At 45.7% G+C, this 21681-nt stretch overlaps 1 protein-coding gene across 1 annotated transcript in view; it reads left to right on the forward strand.

Annotated features, from left to right (window-relative positions):
- Positions 1 to 21681, forward strand: part of LOC310754819 (uncharacterized protein) — a 149653-nt gene that overhangs the window by 110093 nt on the left and 17879 nt on the right. Inside the window, exons 35-52 of the mRNA XM_083597134.1 lie at positions 579 to 632; positions 2582 to 2635; positions 3823 to 3867; positions 4915 to 4959; positions 5171 to 5278; positions 5985 to 6038; positions 6573 to 6626; positions 7355 to 7408; positions 8833 to 8940; positions 9322 to 9375; positions 12377 to 12484; positions 13027 to 13080; positions 13956 to 14009; positions 14209 to 14262; positions 18613 to 18666; positions 19112 to 19219; positions 20770 to 20823; positions 21300 to 21353. Coding sequence (XP_083453260.1) covers positions 579 to 632; positions 2582 to 2635; positions 3823 to 3867; positions 4915 to 4959; positions 5171 to 5278; positions 5985 to 6038; positions 6573 to 6626; positions 7355 to 7408; positions 8833 to 8940; positions 9322 to 9375; positions 12377 to 12484; positions 13027 to 13080; positions 13956 to 14009; positions 14209 to 14262; positions 18613 to 18666; positions 19112 to 19219; positions 20770 to 20823; positions 21300 to 21353 — 1170 coding nt within the window. The remainder of the gene's footprint in view (positions 1 to 578; positions 633 to 2581; positions 2636 to 3822; positions 3868 to 4914; positions 4960 to 5170; positions 5279 to 5984; positions 6039 to 6572; positions 6627 to 7354; positions 7409 to 8832; positions 8941 to 9321; positions 9376 to 12376; positions 12485 to 13026; positions 13081 to 13955; positions 14010 to 14208; positions 14263 to 18612; positions 18667 to 19111; positions 19220 to 20769; positions 20824 to 21299; positions 21354 to 21681) is intronic.

Genomic DNA, 21681 nt, shown 5'->3' on the forward strand with positions numbered 1-21681 from the left:
TTAAAAACGTCTAATGAAGGGGAGTCCACCACCTTCTGAAAGAGTCTGTTCTGCTGTTGATCAGCTCTTACCATTAGAAAGTTTTTCCTGATGTTTAGTCGGAATCTCCCTTTTTTTGTAAGTTGAATCCATTGGTTCGTGTCCCACCATCTGGAACAGCAGAAAACAAGCTTTCTACTTCTTCCATGTGATAGTCCTTCAGATATCTGAAGATGGCTGTCATGTCACCTCAACCATTCGCCACAAGGCTTGGTTTCCAGACCCTTGATCATTTTCGTTGTCCTCCTCTGCACGCGTTCCAGCTTATCAACACCCTTCTTAAATTGTGGTGCCCAGAATTGGACACAGGACTGCAGGTGGGGCCTGACCAAGACAGAATAGAGCAGTAGTATCACCTCTCTTGATCTGGACACTATACTTCTGTTGATGCAGCCTAGAGTTTCATTAGCTTTTTCTGCTGATGCATCACACTATTGACTGTGTGTTAAGCTTGTGGTATACTAAGATCCCCAGATCCTTTTCACAAGCAACGGAGGGCTTATTAACTTGACAAGTGCTGTTAAACCCTTACCTTCCAGGGCTATCCAGGATCATTTGGCGACAGAGGAAAACCTGGTCCCAGGGGCAAAAAGGTAAGGGCTGTCAGAACATTTGGCATCAGGAGATTAAATGTTTCCCAGGGCCAAGCAACATTACAATTTATTTATTTTGCAGATTTATGAATTGTTCGATAGCCAGAAGCCATCCAAGCAGAGCAGAATAAAATCAAATGGGATATGATACAAAAGATGCAGACCCTAAAAATGAGATAAAATTTAAAAGACACAGATTCTTAATAACAATATGAAATACAAAGATACAAAGTGCCGTACTTTTCCGTGTATAAGACGCCCCCATGTATAAGATGCCCCCTATTAAGAAAATGGGGAGAGATGGCACAGAGTTGTTGAGTTTTTTTGTGGAAGATTGCTCAGAATTGTTCTGCTTTTTTTAGGGGGGAATGCCAAAAATCACTCACCCGCACGTGTCACAAAATCTGCTTCTCGTCTGTCCCCTCACTGGCAGAAGCTGCCAATCGCCCGCCCAATTCTCACAGCATCAAAATCACCCATTGACACAGCGACCAATAACACGCACAATAGCCACTGGCAGCCGTGGCAACAACCAAAGAAACGTCCACCCTATGCACTACCTATGTATAAGACAACCCCCATTTTTAGCAGGATTTTTACAGAAAATAAACTAGTCTTATACACGGAAAAGTACGGTATCTACAAGCAATAAAACCATTTCTAAAAATTGTTCAATTAATATTCCGTAAATGATTGTGTGGTTTTAAACAAATACATCGCCGGCTACTGCTTAGTGATTAAGATGCTAAGTACCTATCTTAATCTCAGCTGGTAGCTTATTCCAGAGGGCTAGAGCTGCAACACTAAATAGCATTGTGCATACTATTTAAAAATGTGATTAGGACATATCACCTCTCTTTCTTAACAATAAGCAGCTGTGGAGAGTGTGGGATCTGCGCTGGAACACGGGGAGATTTCCCTATGTGTCGTATGCAAACACTGACCTCATTTGAGGCAAGCCTTGTGCAGGGCTCAGGCTGAATGATGAAGAGGAGCAGTGCTCCAGTGTTGCTTCAGCAACAGCTAAGCATAGACTGAGCCCAGTATAGGAGCAAATAGTTCAGTCTCAGTCATAAGAGCTACCAATACTAAACTGGGCCTTTGCCCAGCCTTCTCCAACACTCTTTCACTCTAATGGAGTGGGGGAGACTCTGGTTGTACTGGTGCTTCTGTGATGGCATCCTCTGAATCAGGGGAGATAGCAGTGTGATTTCCTTGGGCCTGAGGGGGCATTGGTACCAGGGGCACCACTTATGGAAGTGTTTTTTTTTTGTAGCATTGTATGTAATTCTTCTGAGCGAGAGTCTACAATCTCATCTCCTAATGAAGGGGAATTAGATCCTAGGGTTGTGACACCATGGAAATTTCCTGACGAGCTATCCCTCTTCCCCAACATGCTATTTGCTCACAAAAAAACCTACATATTTTTCCGTGTATAAGGCTAGGTTTTTTTAAACCAAACAATTAGGTTTAAAGTTGGGATTCGTCTTAAACACAGGTAGTGCTAAGCACTGGCGGAGGAAGAGGAGTGGGGGGGAGCGCACCGCCCCCGGCAGCACGACCCCAGTGGGGTGCCTTCGCTGCTGCCCCCCTGCCTGTGCTGGGTGCCATGCCCCTGCAGGCGGCTTGCCAGGCCCCCAGGACATGCCCCAGCCCCTCCCCCGGTGCCGGAGCATGAAGCTCCGCCACTGGTGCTGAGGGGTGTTTTGCTTAATTTGGAGTCCCCCAAAATATACATGGGGGCGTCTTATACACAGAAAAATACGGTACATCTATTATGAGAAGGTATTAGTGAGATCTGTGTGCATTTGTGCATGCACTAACCATATGGGAGGACCATAATACCACTGATGGTGCTGCTACTATATGTAAGGAAGTGATCTCATGGTAAACCATGCCTTCCTGTCCTCTCTTCTCTCTACTCCCCCCGCCTTTTGCCATCTTCGCAGGGAGAGCCTGGAATCCGCGGCCCCACTGGATTTCCAGGAAAATCTGGTTCCAAAGTGAGTGTCATTTTCTGCTATGCTCCCTTACTCCTAAATGGTTGGAGGCACCTTCTGTTGTGCGGGCAGGGTGGTCCCTCCCCTTACCTGGCCAATCCCCTGGCAACGCCTCCCCAGGCGGGATTGGGCGGTTGGCTGAGGTGGAGATCTCCAGGTATCCAGCCTGGGGAGGGTGAAGCCAGCCCGAACTACCAGGAGCCACACTGGGATCCGGGGGGCTGTGTGTGACCACGCAAAAAGGCGCCCCCCATTTGATGTGGGGAGAGGTCATTCTCCTGAAAACCAGTTTTGGGGAAGTCACACAAGGGGAGAGGGTTCTTGTGCCCGGGTTTTGCTTATGGGTTTCCCCACAGGCATCTGGTTAGACAGTATGAGGACAGGATGCTGATGGGCCATTGGCCTGATCCAGCAAGGTTCTACTTATGTTCTTAACTTCCCCAGTTCTATTGGGCTACATTGGGATTAACTGGGAGATGAGTTCATTTGCAGGGTTAGAGAGTCCATTCCCTCCAACATTTTCCCAATGAAAATAGGGATGTCCCACTCCAGAATGATAATTTTACTATTTATACCCCACACATCTTACTGGGTTGCCCCAGCCACTCTGGGCAACTTCCAACATATATAAAAGCATAATAAAACATTAAACATTAAGAAGCCTCTATAAAGGATTGCCTTCAGATGGCTCGGTAGTCGGATAACTCCACACCCTCCAACATTTCTCCAATGAAAATAGGGACAGCCTAAGGAAAAGTGGGACGTTCCGGGATCAAATCAGAAACCCGGATAGTTTCTCTAAATCAGGGCTCAGCAACCTAAGGCCCATGGACCAGAAGTGGCCCGCGGAGGTCATTTGACCGGCCTACAAACCGCCCCCAAACCAAGTTACCCACTTGCGCACTGCGCTAAACCAGCACAGCGTGGCGGAGGACTCGCTTCCGCGTTGCCAGAAATCGCATTTGTGCAGATGCCGAAAATTGTGGGCGCACGCACTTGCGTGCAATCTGGCCCACAAAGGGATCTCTGTGGGACCGATCCAGCCCAGGCAAGATAAACCTTGCCGACCCCTGCTCTAAACCAGGGACATCCCTGGAAAATAGGACCACTTGGAGGGTCTGAGAGTCCTGAGTGGTCACTTGGCAGCAGAGGGGTTTTTTTTACCTTGTTTGGCTTTTCTCCCTACATAGGGTCCACCAGGGCCATCTGGCATGAAAGGCCTTCCTGGCCCACAGGTATGTTCCCCTCCCCACAAAGTTTTCATCTCCTTTTTTTTTAAAGTAACATCTATTTTATTTTATTTTATTATTATTTTATTCCGTTCCATCATACATAAGTTGATCTGCTCACCCTTACACTAATCCTGATCACCTGGGCCTGCATAATGTGTGCCTTTGTGTGAAATCATAGCTGTGGGTGAGAGCATGTCTCTACACTAAGGGCGGCTAAACTATGGCCTTCCAGGTGCAACTGAACTATGACTCCCATAGTCCCTGGCCATTGGCTGATGGCAATTGGAGTCCCAAAACATATGGAGAGCCAGCCCCCACAGTTGTAGTTTTAATAAAGGAGAATGAAATCCTTTTCTTCTTATTCTTTGTGACCAAAACAGACCTAACACGGCAGGTAAGTGACTGGATCTTTCCGCAGTGTGGGTGCGGTGGGCAGAGTCTGAGCTGTGGCACCTGCAGAAAAGTTCCCACTTTACTCTCACTGCCACTGTCCATATCAACATGCCAATTTCTACTGATTAGCCACATTATTATTATTAACAGTCATTCATCACTTACTGCAGAAAATGCCTCAAAGCTGTTATGTATTGAAGTTCTCACCCTGGGCCAGCAGGGGGATACTGTAGATAGTTTTCACTCAGGTCCACGTCAGTTATTTTAGGCGGGAAACCCTGGGTTGTTGTTGCTACAATGTTGACAGCCGGCTGCCTATAAAAGCAGGCCGACTGAGCTGTTTGCTCTTCAGTTCTGTCCAGCTTACAAGTAAAGAGCTGCTCTGGAGACATCGCTGTGTCGTCTGCTATGTTCGCCCACAACTTAACAAAAGCAACCTGCAATTATTAAAAAAAAACATACAAATGCAAATGAAATATTATAAAAACATACAACCTATTCCACCTTACTAAAAAATAAACACCACAACATTATCCTGCTAAAAGTGCCCATCCTGCAGTACCCTACCCTAGTCAAAGATGAGCATGAAAACTAGAGGCTAGAGTATGAAAAGATGGTGTCCGCCCTCTGCAGGAATAACCTTCTCATTTCTTTCAGGGCAGAATGGGAGATGTGGGCCCCAGGGGATTTCCTGGAACCTTGGTAAGCATATGGTTACCTGAACATGGGCAGGGGCTCACTTAGCCCTGATCCTGCCATGCCCCTTCCCACAGTCTTGGCAAGAAAGAAGGGGATTTCTGCCATCCTCATCTCTTTATGAGCTTGCAAATGAAAATGTTCTTCTCGTCCTTTATGAAATGCACTTGTGCACCCTGATTTTCCCCACCTAGAAATGTTTTTTCCTACTCCATAGGGACTTCCTGGTCTACATGGACAAAATGGCATGCCAGGAAAGCCAGGACTAGCAGGAGAGGCGGGGTCTATTGGTCCAGTGGGAATGACTGGTCCACTAGGGTGCCCGGTATGTACACATACGTATCTGTGCCTGGATGCTACGTGTTTTGGAGCTTGGTGGCAGCTCCAGGTTCAGTGGGGGTAAGAGGGTCTTCTTAGCCAGGCAGGACTGAAGGGATATCAGCATCAAGGAGTGCCCAGATGGCTTGTGTAAACAAGCCAACCCCTTTGTCCCACAGAGAAAATAATTGCCGGTCTCTCTGTGCTGTGAATGAAGGACAGTTTCACTGTTACATATGCCAAGGACGGAAAGCCCTGGCTTGGGGGGCAAAAGCAGTCCCCCAAGCCTCTTGAGATTCTTCCCAGACTGCACCCCTCACCAGCCCTACTTCACATCCTACTTGAGTGTTTTAACACTCTTGATAATGGGCACCCTTAATAATGCCTGGATGGAAGACAATGATGAGTGAATGTATTACTAGAAATTAGCCTTCTGCACTAGTGCATTGATTTAAGTGATTGCCTCAGGTTTTCCTGATTTAACTATTACCATCGATAACCTGTAAAGGGGGTTGGGGAGCATGAGAAGGAAGCACAATGAAAATAACAACAAGAAATTCATCTGCTATTTCCATGATTTAATTTTAGACATTTTCCCGAGTTTATCCTGGTAGGTAGGTGGAGGAGCAGATTATCATCATACGAAACAATCCTAATGTACAACAGGAGATGTCCACTTGTCCTTAATTGCAAACTGTGTACTGTCTTTACAGGGAAGAGATGGGCCAGCAGGTCTAGGGGGGCCCATTGGAGAGAAAGGAGAAAAGGTAAGTTAAGGGTGGGAGTAAGAGGATCTCACCCACACACTGGCCTTCCAAGGTTGCTACATGTCAAAGAGCTAAAGGCATTCTTTTGTTCTCGTAAGAGCTGGAATACTGATCTTAAAAGATCATCTCATCCCCTGTGTACACAGCTGATCCCTGTGTTCAGCAGGAGAGCATCCTCTGCAAATGCTATCCTTTCAGGAGGTCCTTTCCACACAATGTTGGACTTTTGGTGTCATGTTAGAACTTAGAACTCCCTCCCATTGCATATCAGACAGGCACCTTCTCTGTTGCCCTTTTGGCACCTGCTAAAAACATCCCACTTTCTATATATACCTTCTGAAATATTTATACCAGTAGGTGTCAGTGTTGGATTTGAATTGCTTGCCTGGAAATGCCTGGGATTGAACCTGGAGTTTTCTGCGTGCCAACTAGATACTCTACCACTAAGCTGTGGGCTTCCCCAATCTGAGCAGCACTGCTCTCTGTAAACCCATCTTTTGCAGCCTATATTGCTGAATACCCTTTTTTCTTTAGGGTGCCTCTGGAGGCCTTGGTGCAGCTGGTGTCAGTGGGCTGGATGGAGAGCAGGTATGGAAATATAGTAGAATGCATCCTCTTTCCCTCTCTCTTTTGGTTTCTATCAGGTGCTGCCCTGCTTACAATGCTAGAAACTGGATGGAGATGTATTAAAAAATACCTAAAGAGAACTCTGGTAATTGGAACTCTGTGAGGGGGGTTCTGGTGATGGTGGTGTCCTAGCAAGTCTCAGCACCCTACAGTGGTGCAGATAGGGCCTCGTTATTCTATACACAAACATGCAAACACATTAACTTCAGTTCTCCCATTGCAAAAGAGTCCGCACGAAAATTTGTATCCATTTTCATGCAGCTTTCTCCTAATGTGAGTATTTTTTTGTACATAGTTTTGGCTAATATAAGCATTCTGGCAAGCGATTTCCCTCTTTCAGAATGCAATTTCATATATGTGATTGCACTCTGATAGAGGGAACTTGCTTGTCAAAATGCTTATACTAGCCAAAAGTGTCTCATTTTTATATATTCGACACACACATTTTTATGCATATCTTCTAGTGGGAAATTCTGTGTTGCAAAATGCAGGAGTGTGAATTTCAAATGAGAACTGTGTCTTGTTTGCAACATGCAAATCTGGGACTATCTGGGGAATAAATTTATCCCCTATCCTTAATCCATACCAAAACCTTGTGAAATCCACCAGCCTGTGATATTTGTGCTCTCCTTTTTCTATGTGCATGTACAGAGTGCAGGATTCTTATTGTGTGTTTCTTTTCCCTCTAGGGTGTCCCAGGCATACCTGGAGTGGAAGGTCAACCTGGGTTAAAAGGGGAACAGGTGAGTGCTAACAAGTTTTCTCTTGAACCACCTGGGTTTTGAGAATCTTAAAATTCAGAGGATGTTGCTCTTGTTCTATAGGAAGAAGCTTGATTAGCATTCTTCCACCTGTGGGACTCCCATTTGCCAAATTCATTCATCTGCTCAAAGGTTCTTGTGGCTACAGTTGAGAAAAGGTTGCAGCATTTGGGACTTTTTAGTTTAGAGAACTAATGACATGATAGAAGTTTATAGAATTATGCATGGCATGGAGAAAGTGGACAGAGAAGCACATTCTTCCCTCTCTCATAACACTATAATTTGTGGACATCCAATGAAGCTGAATATTGGAAGATTCAGGACAGATAAAACAAAGGACCTCTTCAGTGGTGAGCCAGTGTGGTGTAGTGGTTCAGAATGGTGGACTCGTAATCTGGTGAACCGGGTTTGATTCCCTGCTCCTCCACCTGCAGCTGCTGGGTGACCTTGGGCTAGTCACACTTCTCTGAAGTCTCTCAGCCCCACTCACCTCACAGAGTGTTTGTTGTGGGGGTGGAAGGGAAAGGAGATTGTTAGGCACTTTGAGACTCATTAGGTAAAGGGACCCCTGACCGTTAGGTCCAGTCATGACTGACTCTGGGGTTGCGGCGCTCATCTTGCTTTATTGGCCGAGGGAGCCGGCGTACGGCTTCCGGGTCATGTGTCCAGCATGACTAAGCCACTTCTGGCGACCCAGAACAGCACACGGAGACGCCATTTACCTTCCCGCCAGAGCGGTACCTATTTATCTACTTGCACTTTGACGTGCTTTTGAACTGCTAGGTTGGCAGGAGCAGGGACCGAGCAACGGGAGCTCACCCCGTCACGGGGATTCGAACTGCCAACATTCTGATCGGCAAGTCCTAGGCTCTGTGGTTTAACCCACAGCGCCACCCGCGTCCCTCTTGAGACTCATTAGGGTAGTGATAAAGCAGGATATAAAATCCAAACTCTTCTTGTTCTTCCTTTTCATACAGCTCATAGTTAAACAATGGCAGTGTTGGCCACCAACTTGGATGGCTCTAAAAGAGGACTGGAGAAATTAATGAAGGAGAAGGCTATCTATCGTAGTAGCCACAGTGGCTCTGCTCTGCCTCCACAGTCAGAGGCAGTAATGCTTCTGAATACCAGTTGCTGGAAGCCACAGGAAGGGAGAGTACTGCTCCGCTTGGTTCCTGCTAGCAGTTTTTTCATGGGCATCAGGTGGCCAATGTGAGAATAAGCTCCATAGATTAATCATGTGATGCATGAAGAAGTACTTTATTTAATCTGTCCTGATACACTGAGTCTGGAGGAAGAACCCTTTGTGGTTTGCAGCTGCGACCACCATCAGTATGCTGTGAGTAAATTCAGACTCAAGTGCAGCTCGTTCCAATGTCATTCTTTCTATTATTATTGCTTTCCAGGGTAACAAAGGAGCCCCAGGGGCCGCAGGTGTTCAAGGTGACATTGGAGAGACCGGAGAGAAGGGGCCAGAAGGGCAGCCTGGTGGACATGGAGAGCTGGGAAAAGAGGTAATCTGCACACAGTTCCTCTGAAGTGGGTTTTTCAGGCCAGGTTATCAACAGCAAGGGTGCATTCAGATGTGGGGGATGTTAAAAGGATTTTTTTCTGATTGTAATGCTAGACTTTCTGCTCTGTTCTTCAGTACTTCTTTCACATTGCAGGGCCTGTCGCACTATGGAACTGTGGCTTTTGGACATGCCACACTAAATTTAATTCACATCAGTGGGCATGGTGTGACACAAAAAACAGACGCCATTGGCCAGTGTCATTGGACTCAGTATCCAGGAAGCTTGATTCATGAATGGGGTTGCTGTGGGGAATTCTGAGCACAGGGTTTGATGTTATGGTGCAAAGCCCCTTTCCTAAAGAGATGTGCTTCTCTTCTACAGGGTGACGATGGAGACCCTGGAAATCCGGGAGATCCAGGGCCAAAGGGAAAAAAGGTGTAGTAGATCTGTCCTGATTTTCCCCTGTCTATCTCCCTAATCTCTCAGAATGTTTGAGTGGCTTGAGGGTATATTCTCTCTTTCCTTAGACTATACCGTATTTTTCCATCTATAAGATGCCCCCATGGGGGACTCAGATTTAAGAAAATGGGGGAGATGGCTCCGTGTATAAGATGCCCGCTAATTTTTGACATTATATTTTAAGGGAAAAAACCTAGTCTTATACACGGAAAAATACAGTACTTAAAACAATATCATGAACCAGCTTGAGCAGAACTGGGTATGATGAAGAGCTGAGACAAAATTGAGAAGTGGGAGGCAGAATATATATATATATATATATATATATATATATATATATATATATATATATATATATATAAAATAATTTATTATTTATACCCCGCCCATCTGGCTGGGCCTCCCCAGCCACTCTGGGCGGCTTCCATAAAAACCAAAAATACAATAAAATATCACACGTTAAAAACTTCCCTGAACAGGGCTGCCTTAAGATGTCTTCTGAATGTCAGGTAGTTGTTTATCGCTTTGACATCTGCTGGAAGGGCATTCCACAGGGCGGGCGCCACTACCGAGAAGGCCCTCTGCCTGGTTCCCTGTAACTTGGCTTCTCGCAGTGAGAGAACCGCCAGAAGGCCCTCGGTGCTGGACCTCGGTGGCCGGGTAGAACGATGGGGGTGGAGACGCTCCTTCAGGTATACTGGACCGAGGCCGTTTAGGGCTTTAAAGGTCAGCACCAACACTTTGAATTGTGCTCGGAAACGTACTGGGGAGCCAATGTAGGTCTTTCAAGACCGGTGTTATATGGTCTCGGCGGCCGCCCCCAGTCACCAGTCTAGCTGCCGCATTCTGGATTAGTTGTAGTTTCCGAGTCACCTTCAAAGGTAGCCCCACGTAGAGTGCATTGCAGTAGTCCAAGCGGGAGATAACCAGAGCATGCACCACTCTGGCGAGACAGTCCGCAGGCAGATAGGGTCTCAGCCTACGTACCAGATGGAGCTGGTAAACAGCTGCCCTGGACACAGATTTGACCTGTGCCTCCATGGACAGCTGTGAGTCCAAAATGACTCCCAGGCTGCGCACCTGGTCCTTCAGGGGCACAGTTACCCCATTCAGGACCAGGGAATCCTCCACACCTGCCCGCCTCCTGTCCCCCAAAAACAGTACTTCTGTCTTGTCAGGATTCAACCTCAATCTGTTAGCCGCCATCCATCCTCCAACCGCTTCCAGACACTCACACAGGACCTTCACCGCCCTCACTGGTTCTGATTTAAAAGAGAGGTAGAGCTGGGTATTATCCGCATACTGATGAACACCCAGCCCAAACCTCCTGATGATCTCTCCCAGCGGCTGCATGTAAATGTTGAAAAGCATGGGGGAGAGGACAGAACCCTGAGGCACCCCACAAGTGAGAGCCCAACATATATATGTTGAAAGCAGTCATTTAAAGCATAGAGTGTTCCATTTTGACCACATTTGCATGTTTATTGCATTTATATTCCACCTTTCCTTCAAGGAATTCAAGGTGGTATACATAGTTCTCTTACCATTCTGTGTTATCCTTGTGAGGTAGGTTAGACTGAGAGAGTGTGAATTACCTAAGGTCACTCAGGGAGCGTCATGAACACTGGTTTGTTTGTTTGTTTTTTAAAAAGTCCAAACTTGGAAAACAATTTATTTATTATTATTAAATATTTATTGCATTTATATCCCAACTTTTATTCCCAAAGAGCTCAATCTGGCCTGCATGGTTCTCCCCTTCTTCATTTAACCCCCCACAACAGCTCTGTGAGGTAGGGTAAGGATGAACTGGTCCAAGGTCACCCAGCAAGTTTCACAAATGAATAGGGATTCAAACCCTGGGCTCTCAGGACCTGGTCTGACACTTTGCACTATGTTCATTCCTAGAGTATTCCTGTGGTTGCAATTTGTTTTGGCCACGTTTAATACTGATCTAAAATTTGTTGCAACACAAATAGGTAATAAATATAAATAAATAAATATAACAGCAACAGCATATACTGTATTGCAGAGCATGGACTAGATGACCCAGGGGGTCCCTTCCAACTCAACAATCCTAGGATTCTAACATAGGACAAAGATAGAGAACCTGTGGCCATCCAGAGGTTGGACTGCAACTCCCATTAGCTCCAGTCAGCACAACCGATTATCAGGGATGATAGTCAGGGATGGAAAACGTAAGAAGATCCCTAAGTGAACCAGGCCAATGGCCCATCTGGTCCAGCTTCCTGTTCTCACAGTGGCCAACAGTTAAAATAAAATAAAATGTTGCAGTGGCTTCAGACAACCAGCAGAGGAGAGTTTTATGACATGGGTGAGGAACCTCAGACCTGGTCCACAGGATTCTCTCTCTCTGCATCCCTCATGACCATAGCTGTCCACCTTCCCTTTTCTTGCGGGAAATTCCCTTATTCCAGCGCCGTTTCCCACTGCTATCCTGGATTGTTGGATATCCTGTAGACTGTCCCCAGGACCGGTGAGGCTGCTGATCCCTTATTTTCGAGGCTGCTGATCCCTTATTTTCAAATCTGAAAGTTGACAGCTATGCTCATAACTCTCTCCAATCACATGCCCTTGGCACCCTCCTTAACTGTTTTTGCCTGGCTTGAATTTATTCTCAAGCTCTGGTAATGCCACTCACTTGCCTGGAGGAAGGATAGAGGTGTGTGTGTGTGTGTGTGTGTGTGTGTGTGTGTGTGTGTGTGTAAACTAGCCTACTGTACAGATGTCAAATTTATATGTATTACTCCACCTATTTTTGCCTCTGGGCCTGCCCACCACTGGTGTATGCCCACCAGAAAGTTGCCCAGGACGGAACACAGCCCCTGAATCAGCAGGTGATCCTTAGAAGGTGACTAGCAGGTGACCCCCCCCCCCAAGACATGGCACACCAGTGGGTTAAAGACTAAGAACCAGTGGAGTAATAATAATAATCTTTCTCCTTCTTCTTCTGGAACAGGGCGGCACTGGCAGCAGAGGACCTTCAGGGCTGCCTGGGCCGCGTGGCACTATGGGGCCAGTTGGTGGAAAGGGTCGCAGAGGAGAAAAGGGACAAGAAGGTTTCTTGGCAAGTACACTAACAGCATTCCAACTAATGATGCAGGGATGGGGACTACAGCCCCCATCAGCCCCTGCAAACCTGGCTGAACAGTCATGGACAATAGGAGAGGGAGTTGAGACCCACAAGTCATCCCACCACTGTTCTCCCGGGATTTATCTAGTTAGTGAACCTGGACATGCAAAATTTATTTGTTTACAGATTTCTAGGCCACCCTCCATCCTGATGAATTCCAGGGCACCATACAATATTTCTTTACCAAAAGAAACAGGAATAAAACATTCCAGTAATATAACATCCTTTGTAACAATAAAACGGAGAAGTGACAAAAACATCACACTGATAAAGCAGGTGGATTTCCCTGCCCTTTGATTAGTGCTGTCACTCCAAAGCTTTGTCTGTGTGCCTAAAAAGCATGCCTGCTCTTGTAAATGAATTTTTTTTCCTAGTGGGGAAGGCGCTAGGGCAGATTCTGTCTCCAGAGTTTCCATCGGGAGAAGCAATTGAATTCATCCTGTGCCTCATTTTCTCTCCTCTATTTTTCCATAAAGGGCCAAGCAGGCATAGCTGGAACTGCAGGACCTGGAGGGGCAAGAGGAGCACAGGTAGGTCACATTTCATAGCTCTGGCCTCACAGAGGTCATGCTGGACCTGCAAATGACACCACCTTGGCAAGGTTTAGGCATTGGCCAAGGTCCTTGGGCTGTGTTCTGGTCCAATGCCGGAACCCGTAGGGAAAGCAACAGAGCTGGTAGTGAGGCACATCCAACTTGTACAGACAACAATTGGGGGCAGACGGAGGCCTTTTATGCTTCTGTCACCAGACTACTTCTTCCAGGCTTCACCCCCTTGAGAGCTTCAGAGCCTTAAAGGGTCAACCCTCTGGCCTGAAGATGGGCACTTTTCCTTTCCATAGTCTCCCACCTGGTGGGAGCCCAACCACCCTTTTCACAATGGTCTCTCTATCTTCCACAGGCAGCTCTAAACCCAGCCCCAGCCCTGCTGCCCCTGCTGCCTCTAACTCTGTGTCCAGATCATTGCAGGATACAGGAGACTGGACATCTTGGACTGCTGAACTGGGCTGCTCAGTGGTACCCCTGGATCCCAAAGCAGGAATAGGAGGGCCTGTGGCCCTCTAGATGTTGTTGAACTACAACTCCCATCAACCCCCAGCCAGCATGGCCCGCATTAGAGGTGGCGGTACTTGTGGCCCTCCAAAATAAACAGTGGTTTGATGTCAACTTGCTGCTGCATGCTGCTGAAACTTCTTGTTGTGTTCTACTGCTGCTGTTGCACCTCCAGGAAACATGCCAGAACAAATGCCCCGTCTAGAGTGGAGTCCAACATTCAAATGAATCAGAGCCTTTCTCAGGCCAACACTGGGGCCCTCAAGCTGGGAACATGACACGCATCAAATCCAGCCATAAGCCAGAGAGATGTGTCTTGTCAGTGACCTCTGCTCTTTTTTTTGGCATTGCAGGGTGAAATTGGAGTCCAGGGGCTTCCAGGATTGGATGGTCCTGAAGGAATGAAGGTATCTCCATTTTTTGCCCATGACTTTGCTGGTAGAGTAAGGGATATGGGACAAAAATACGATTATGGGAGAAGTATATGTGTGTGCAGTGAGTCAGTATCGTCAGTTTAACTGAGGCAGCTCATCTGTTTCCCAGGTAGCAAAATGGTGCTTCCTATTTCACAATTCTTCCCACCCCTCCTTTTCTTCTTCCTCTCAGGGAAAGCCAGGACCTCATGGTGCGATTGGACCAAGTGGTGCTACAGGACTGGTGGTAAGGGCAAGGCACTTGGTACCCAAATCTCATTCTTCTTGAGCTATAAATAATATGTATAGGTGGATCACACTCCCCTCATAATGATAGGTCTGGAATAAAATCAGTAGGTGTTTTGATACTGTAAACCGCCCTGTGATCTTCGGGCGAAGGGCGGTATAGAAGTTTCATAATAATAATAACATTCACAATTTAATAGGATGCTATCGTATTTGCATTTACTGGAATGCTATGCAAATCAAAACACAGCCATCCTTCAAAATTCACACTTCTCGAGTTTTTTTGCTACTAAAATAAATGTGTGCAAAACTAGACGTATTAGAGGAAAGCCTGCATGAAAAATGCACATACTGGAAGAATAAGAAATCAAGATAACATACTTTCTATAAAAGAATGGAAATGGTTTATTGAATATTTACAGATATATTGTAAACACATAGAAACACTGTCAGGATTATAGTAATAACCTGCAGCTACATAAGAGTATATATTTAAAGAAGAGAAATAACTGAGTAAGTTTAGTTAATTTGGATATGCAGAAGATATTAAAAATAAATTTAAGGAACCGCAGAAAGAGGGGGAAGGAAGTCAAGTTTTAAAATGTCAAAATGATTGTAAAATCAGTGAAATGTATATATCTGATATGTATAAAGAAAATTTAAAGAAAAAATAAAAATGATGTGCTGGGGAAATAGCATACAACAGTGCATTCTGTAAAACAATATTGCTTGCAAAAAGTTGTGTAAATCAGATGTATAGCTGGATCACATTGCCCTCATAAAGATCTGGGGCACCAGGTGCTGTCTATTATTATTATTTATTAAATTTGTATATCGGCCTGTTTATCCATAGATCGCAGGGTGGTTTGCAACATAAAAACACAATGTAAGCATGGGCAAGAAATTTGCACTAGAAATAGGAGAACATTAAAATGCTGTCAGACGTTCGAGAGGATTTTTGTTTGTTTGTTTGGAAACTACAAATTAATGGAGAAATGTGGAAAGCTGACCTTCAGAGGGGAAAAAGAAGAAATCAAGAGAAACACATTAGCAGATTTATCCATCCCTAGCAGCCAGTGTTACCACAACCCTCCGGGCAGAGACTCCAGCTAGTAAATGTAAAGGGACCCCTGACCATCAGGTCCAATTGTGACCGACTCTGGGGTTGCAGTGTTCATCTCGCTTTATTGGCCAAGGGAGCCAGCGTACAGCTTCCGGGTCATGTGGCCAGCATGACTAAGCCACTTCTGGCGAACGCTGTTTACCTTCCCACCGGAGCGGTACCTATTTATCTACTAGTACTTTGACGTGCTTTCGAACTGCTAGGTTGGCAGGAGCAGGGACCGAGCAATGGGAGTTCATGTCGTCGCGGGGATTCGAACTGCCAACCTTCTAATCGGCAAGTCCTAGGCTCTGTGGTTTAACCCACAGCGCCACCCGCGTCCCAGCTAGAGGCAGATGTTTTTCATAGAAATGTGGGAAATTGCCTCATCCAGACTAGACCACTGTTCCAGCTATTTCAGTATTGTCTGCACTGACTGGCAGTGGCTCTCCAGAATTTCAGGCAAGAGCCTACCTGGAGATGCTGAAGACTGAACTGGAGGTCTTTTGTATAGAAAGCATGGGTTCTGTCACTCAGCTCTTTGTCTTTCATCAAAGAACAATGTATGTTCCAAGCCCTCTTGGCGCCAGTGGCGTAGCGTGGGGGGTGCAGGGGGGGCGGGCCGCACCGGGCGCAACATCTGGGGTTAGGGCAAATCCATGGGTTAGGGGGCGCAAATCCACGGGTTAGGGGGCGCAAATCCACGGGTTAGGGGGCACAAATTACTTGCCTTGCCCCGGGTGCTGACAACCCACGCTACGCCACTGCTTGGCGCTGAATAAAGAGCTGAATGAAACATGAGCATATGGAGGCTGCCTGACCCAAGTCAAACCATTGGTCCTGTATAGCTCAGTATATCCTGCTCTGACTAGCAGTGGCACTCTGGTGCTGCAAAGAAGTGTCTCTCCCAGCCCCTCCTGGAGATGCCAGAGATTGAATCAGGGACCCTGTGCAAACAAAACGAATACTGTACCATTGAGCTAAATCCCTTCCCCATGCCCTTTCACCAGCCCACCATATATTTGATGGTGGCAAGGAAGCAAAGTAGGTATAAAAGGAGAACTCCCTGGATGCAAAGATCCAGGTTTGAGGCCAGTACTTTTTGGTGAGAGAACACCAGCAGAGATTTAGAAACTCAAAAAATTCAGCAAAGTAAAGTGTGGAAGTATATGCTGTTAGACCTTTAAAATATATATTTCCAAGTGAGTTCCAAAATCATCTCCTCTTCCCCCACCATAGGAAAAGACCATACATTTATTAAGTTACAGTGGTTTACTTACAATTCTCCAAAGTTCAGCTTCTTGTGCCTTTCCATACATCAGCCAGAAAGGTTGCACGGGCAGTAAAACTTAGTTTAGTTTAGTTCCAAAGTGGTGCAAGTTCTTAAATTATTGGTATAGTAACAAATGGCTCATGAGAGCCATGTGGTTTGAGCTTGGCACAATCAGCTCAGTCCTCCCCGCACATTGAGCTTCTTAGGTAGACTGGGGGAGAACAATAGGCTTGAATACCCATTTCCTCCCAATAGAAGGGAAGTGGATGTAGCTAAACCTGATAGGACAGCTTGTTGTTGTTTAGTTGTTTAGTTGTTTAGTTGTTTAGTCGTGTCCGACTCTTTGTGACCCCATGGACCAGAGCACACCAGGCACTTCTGTCTTCCGCTGCCTCCCGCAGTTTAGTCAAACTCATGCTGGTAGCTTCGAGAACACTGTCCAACCATCTCTTTTTTTTTTTTTTTAAATATTTTTATTTTTCCATATAAACACAATACAACAAACATAAACATACAAAAACAAAAACAAAACAAGAAACATGTATCATTTCATGTCCTAATTTCATATCCTATCTTCCCCGACTTCCTCATGCTTCCCCTTTCTGTATTCCAAATTCTTATCAATTGTTCAGCAAATCTTCCCTTATTTTAATTTAAATTTAGACTATTCTTCCTTGTTTTCCTTGTCTTAACCATTGCTAATAGTAACCATTTACTTTCCAGTCCAACATCATTCTAACTTTCATTAACTTTATGATATTTCTTTAAATAGTCCTTGAATTTTTTCCATTCTTCTTGCGCTGCTTCTCTTCCCTGGTTTCGGATTCTGCTCGTCATTTCTGCCAAGCCCATATAGTCTATCACCTTCATCTGCCATTCTTCCAGTGTGGGTAGTTCTTGCGTCTTCCAGTACTTCGCAATGAGTATTCTAGCTGCTGTTGTAGCATACATAAAGAAAGTTATATCCGTCTTTAACACCCCTTGGCCGACAATACCCAAGAGAAAGGCCTCTGGTTTCTTGGGGAAAGTATATTTAAATACCTTTTTAAGTTCATTATAGATCATTTCCCAGAATGCCTTAACTGTCCAACCATCTCGTCCTCTGTCGTCCCCTTCTCCTTGTGCCCTCCATCTTTCCCAACATCAGGGTCTTTTCCAGGGAGTCTTCTCTTCTCATGAGGTGGCCAAAGTATTGGAGCCTCAGCCTCACAATCTGTCCTTCCAATGAGCACTCAGGGCTGATTTCCTTCAGAATTTTTTAGGTTTGATCTTCTTGCAGTCCATGGGACTCTCAAGAGTCTCCTCCAGCACCATAATTCAAAAGCATCAATTCTTCGGCAATCAGCCTTCTTTATGGTCCAGCTCTCACTTCCATATATCACTACTGGGATAGGACAGCTTACTCTATAGTATTAACCCTGTCTTGCCTTAATTAGACTTAGGCATGTTGGTTATAGGGATGCGGGTGGCGCTGTAGGTTAAAGCACAGAGCCTAGGACTTGCCAATCAGAAGGTCAGCGGTTCAGTCCCTGCTCCTTCCAACCTAGCAGTTCGAAAGCACGTCAAGTGCAAGTAGATAAATAGGTAGCGCTCCAGCGGAAAGGTAAACAGCGTTTCCGTGTGCTGCTCTGGTTCGCCAGAAACGGCTTAGTCATGCTGGCTACATGACCCGGAAGCTGAACACCAGCTCCCTCAGCCAATAAAGCGAGATGAGCGCCGCAACCCCAGAGTCAGTCACGACTGGACCTAATCGTCAGGGGTCCCTTTACCTTTACCTTTATGTTGGTTATACTCAGCCACATACACACACAAAATGTTAGCAAAATGTAGATAAGAATCCTGACCTACCTTATATGGTTCTTCATAAGCATTTTAACAAAATAAAAGTTGCTGAAACATTTTGAACATGCAAGCATTGCATAAATAAAATATGACTGTGAATAAATATGACTGTTGTTGTTATTTCTTTATTTCAGGGCTTCGCAGGAGATGATGGGAGGAAGGGAGATCAGGGCAAGCCAGGTCCTTCTGTAAGTACTTGTCTATTATTATGGTTCAGGAAGGCAGAGCTCAGGAGCTGCTGCTTCAGCAGTGAAGCTGCTCAAATTAAGAGGGTTGGGGAACCTGTGCTCCCCCCCCCATGCATTAGATGTTGTTGGACTTCACCTCCAGTGAGTGTGTGCATGTGTACGCACATTCACACATACTCTAGATGTTCCACTAAAGCAGTAAATACAAGGAAGATGAAAGAAAACTGGCAGCAATTGAGAATAATTAAAGCAGTTGCTTGATATTCTTGTTTTGTTTTTGTCGGAGTGGAAATAAGAGAAAAGAATGCTAGAAAAACTACATTTCCCACTATGCTGCTGGGATGGGGGACCATCTCTTCTTGCTGCTCTTTCTATGTACAGCATATTGGCAATTTCAAAAAGAAATGTAAAAAAATGTGCTGTCTCTCTTATTTGCATTCTCTAGGGTGCAGCAGGCCCTGTGGGTATCAAGGGTGTTCAAGGTCTCCAGGGTTTTGATGGCCAGGAAGGATTGAAAGGTGATATAGGTGGGAAAGGAGAGCCTGGCCCAAAGGTAAGACCTAGCTCTTAGCTGATGATGTTGTTGAGTCTTGCCATCTTGATTACAGTGTATGGACCTTTCACTTTGAGTGGGAAACTGGTAAATGCTTAGTTTCTTAAGCAAAAGAATTGTAATGTTCCTTGATATCAGAGAATCTCTCTCCAGCCTTTGGGAGATGACACTGCAGGTTGGATGTTGCCAGAAAAGGGCTTTAGGAAGAAGTTTGCCATTTGATTTTGGAAAACAGAGGATGCATAGGGGGAGACAGCCACCCTCTGGGAATCCCAATGGCAGATTTACCTGTTGCAGGAAGAGCCTCTTTGATTCCACTTTGCTCTGCTTGTATAAATAAAACTGATGCTACAGCCTAGGTCTCTTATGCTCTCTCATCTAAAAAACAAGACAATGCATTAAACCCTTCGGCACTGCCCTTAATTTTCTCTGCTTTGGGAAGTTGCAATATGTAATATGTAGCAATGATCTCACTTTGAGCTCACAACCCCCCTTTAGCAATTCTTGGGGCCATATGTTGGCAGTAGCTCATGCATAAAAAGAGAAACATCAAGGTTCAGACCTGCCTGTGCATCAGAAGATATGGGGAGCTTGATGTACTGGTGGAGCTAGGTGCTCAGGTGCATTCACTTGCTTTTAAGGGCTGAATCTTTTCAATGAAAAGTGTGTATTGCACAAAGAAAACGGTATCTACTTTATCGTATCATAGATCTGAAGAGCATAAGAACATAAGCACATAAAAAGGGCGCAGCTGGATCAGGCTAAAGGCTCATCTAGTCCAGCATCTTGTTCTCACAATGGCCAACCAGATGTCCAGATGAAGCCTGCAGGACTTAAGCACAACAGCACCTTTCCCTACTTGCGTTTCCCAGCAGCAGGACACAAGAGGCAAACTGCCTCTGACAGGGGAGGTAGAACATACCGTATTTTTTGCTCTATAAGACTCACTTTTTCCCTCCTAAAAAGTAAGGGGAAATGTGTGTGCGTCTTATGGAGTGAATGCAGGCTGCGCAGCTATCCCAGAAGCCAGAACAGCAAGAGGGATTGCTGCTTTCACTGCACAGCAATCCCTCTTGCTGTTCTGGCTTCTGAGATTCAGAATATTTTTTTCCTTGTTTTCCTCCTCCAAAAACTAGGTGTGTCTTGTGGTCTGGTGCGTCTTATAGAATGAAAAATACAGTAGCTGATATAGATGGGGCTGTACATCTTTTAACAGGCAGAAGGCTGCTGGCATCTGAGCTGTTTTTAGGGCAGCCACCAAAATTCCATAGCTGCCGATTTCAGGGACGGGAAGTGGCTCCACCCCCCTGCAGTGCCCGAAACACCCAGCAACCACCGTGCCACCCAGATTCCCTCCCCCCAGTGCACAGCAGCCACAGTGTGCACTACAGACCCCCATGGTGCCCTATGCCTCCCCGCCCAGTGCAGACTCCCTACCTCCCACCCCCCAGCCCCTGGCTAGCTATGCTACTGGCAAGATATAATAGTTGCATACTCCGCTTGTGATTTTACAATTGAACATGTTTGTTTTCTCTCCCTTGGATTTTTAGGGCGATTGTGGTCCCCCTGGTAAAACTGGAGCAGCAGGGCTAGTTGGTCTTGATGTGAGTCGGTTCTCCTTGCTGTTTTTTCTATTCATTTAGGGGATCAGTGGGGAAGGATTTCATATAGGACATATATCTCTGAATACATGTGTGTATTCAAATAGAAGACTGTATTAATTAGAGATACATTCTGATCCACCAATGGGCATTCAGGATAAAGGGAAGGCTTTAGAGCACCTGCATTGCCCCCAGCAACTCCAGGTGGGGCTGGAAAAGACAATCTGAAATCCTGGAGAGCTGCTGCCAGCCAGTGTTGACAATCCTAAGCTACATGGACCAATGGATTTGACTCAGTATAAGGCAGCTTCCTATCTTCCTAACCTGTGACCCCCTAGAAGCAACATCTGAAGATGGGAACCTGTGGATCTCTGTTTTAGACAAGCTAAATGTTTTTAGTTGATTCACTGATTCATTGAACAAACTTTCAGCTCTTGTATTACTCTTTTTCTTTCTCTTTCTTCCCTTCTTTCTTTCAGGGGCCCCCAGGCAAGAAAGGAGATCTGGGACAGGAAGGGGCATCAGGCCAACAGGTGGAGTACCATGTATTAGAATCTAAGTCAACTTCTTCCATGGACCTCTCCCCTCCAGAATTCTGTTCGCCCTAAGAAAATGGGTTACATGCTGCAAAAGAATCCCAATATATTTGCTGAAACTATATGCTTCGTGCAGGATCAGTCGGGATGCTTTCCTGTGGCTCTGTATCCCCCGCCCTGCCTTGATAGATCATGCTTATTAGATGTGTGCATACACTTTGCATGAACCCCCAGTCAAACCAGGATGCTTTTGGGTGTTTGGGGCAGTGAAGTCTGGTCCACTAGGGTGAGTGCGGCACTGCCCCTCCAAGCTCAGTGTGGCCTC

This window comes from Podarcis filfolensis, assembly GCF_964270895.1.
Source record: "Podarcis filfolensis genome assembly, chromosome: Z".
In the NCBI taxonomy this organism is placed as follows: Eukaryota; Metazoa; Chordata; class Lepidosauria; order Squamata; family Lacertidae; genus Podarcis; species Podarcis filfolensis.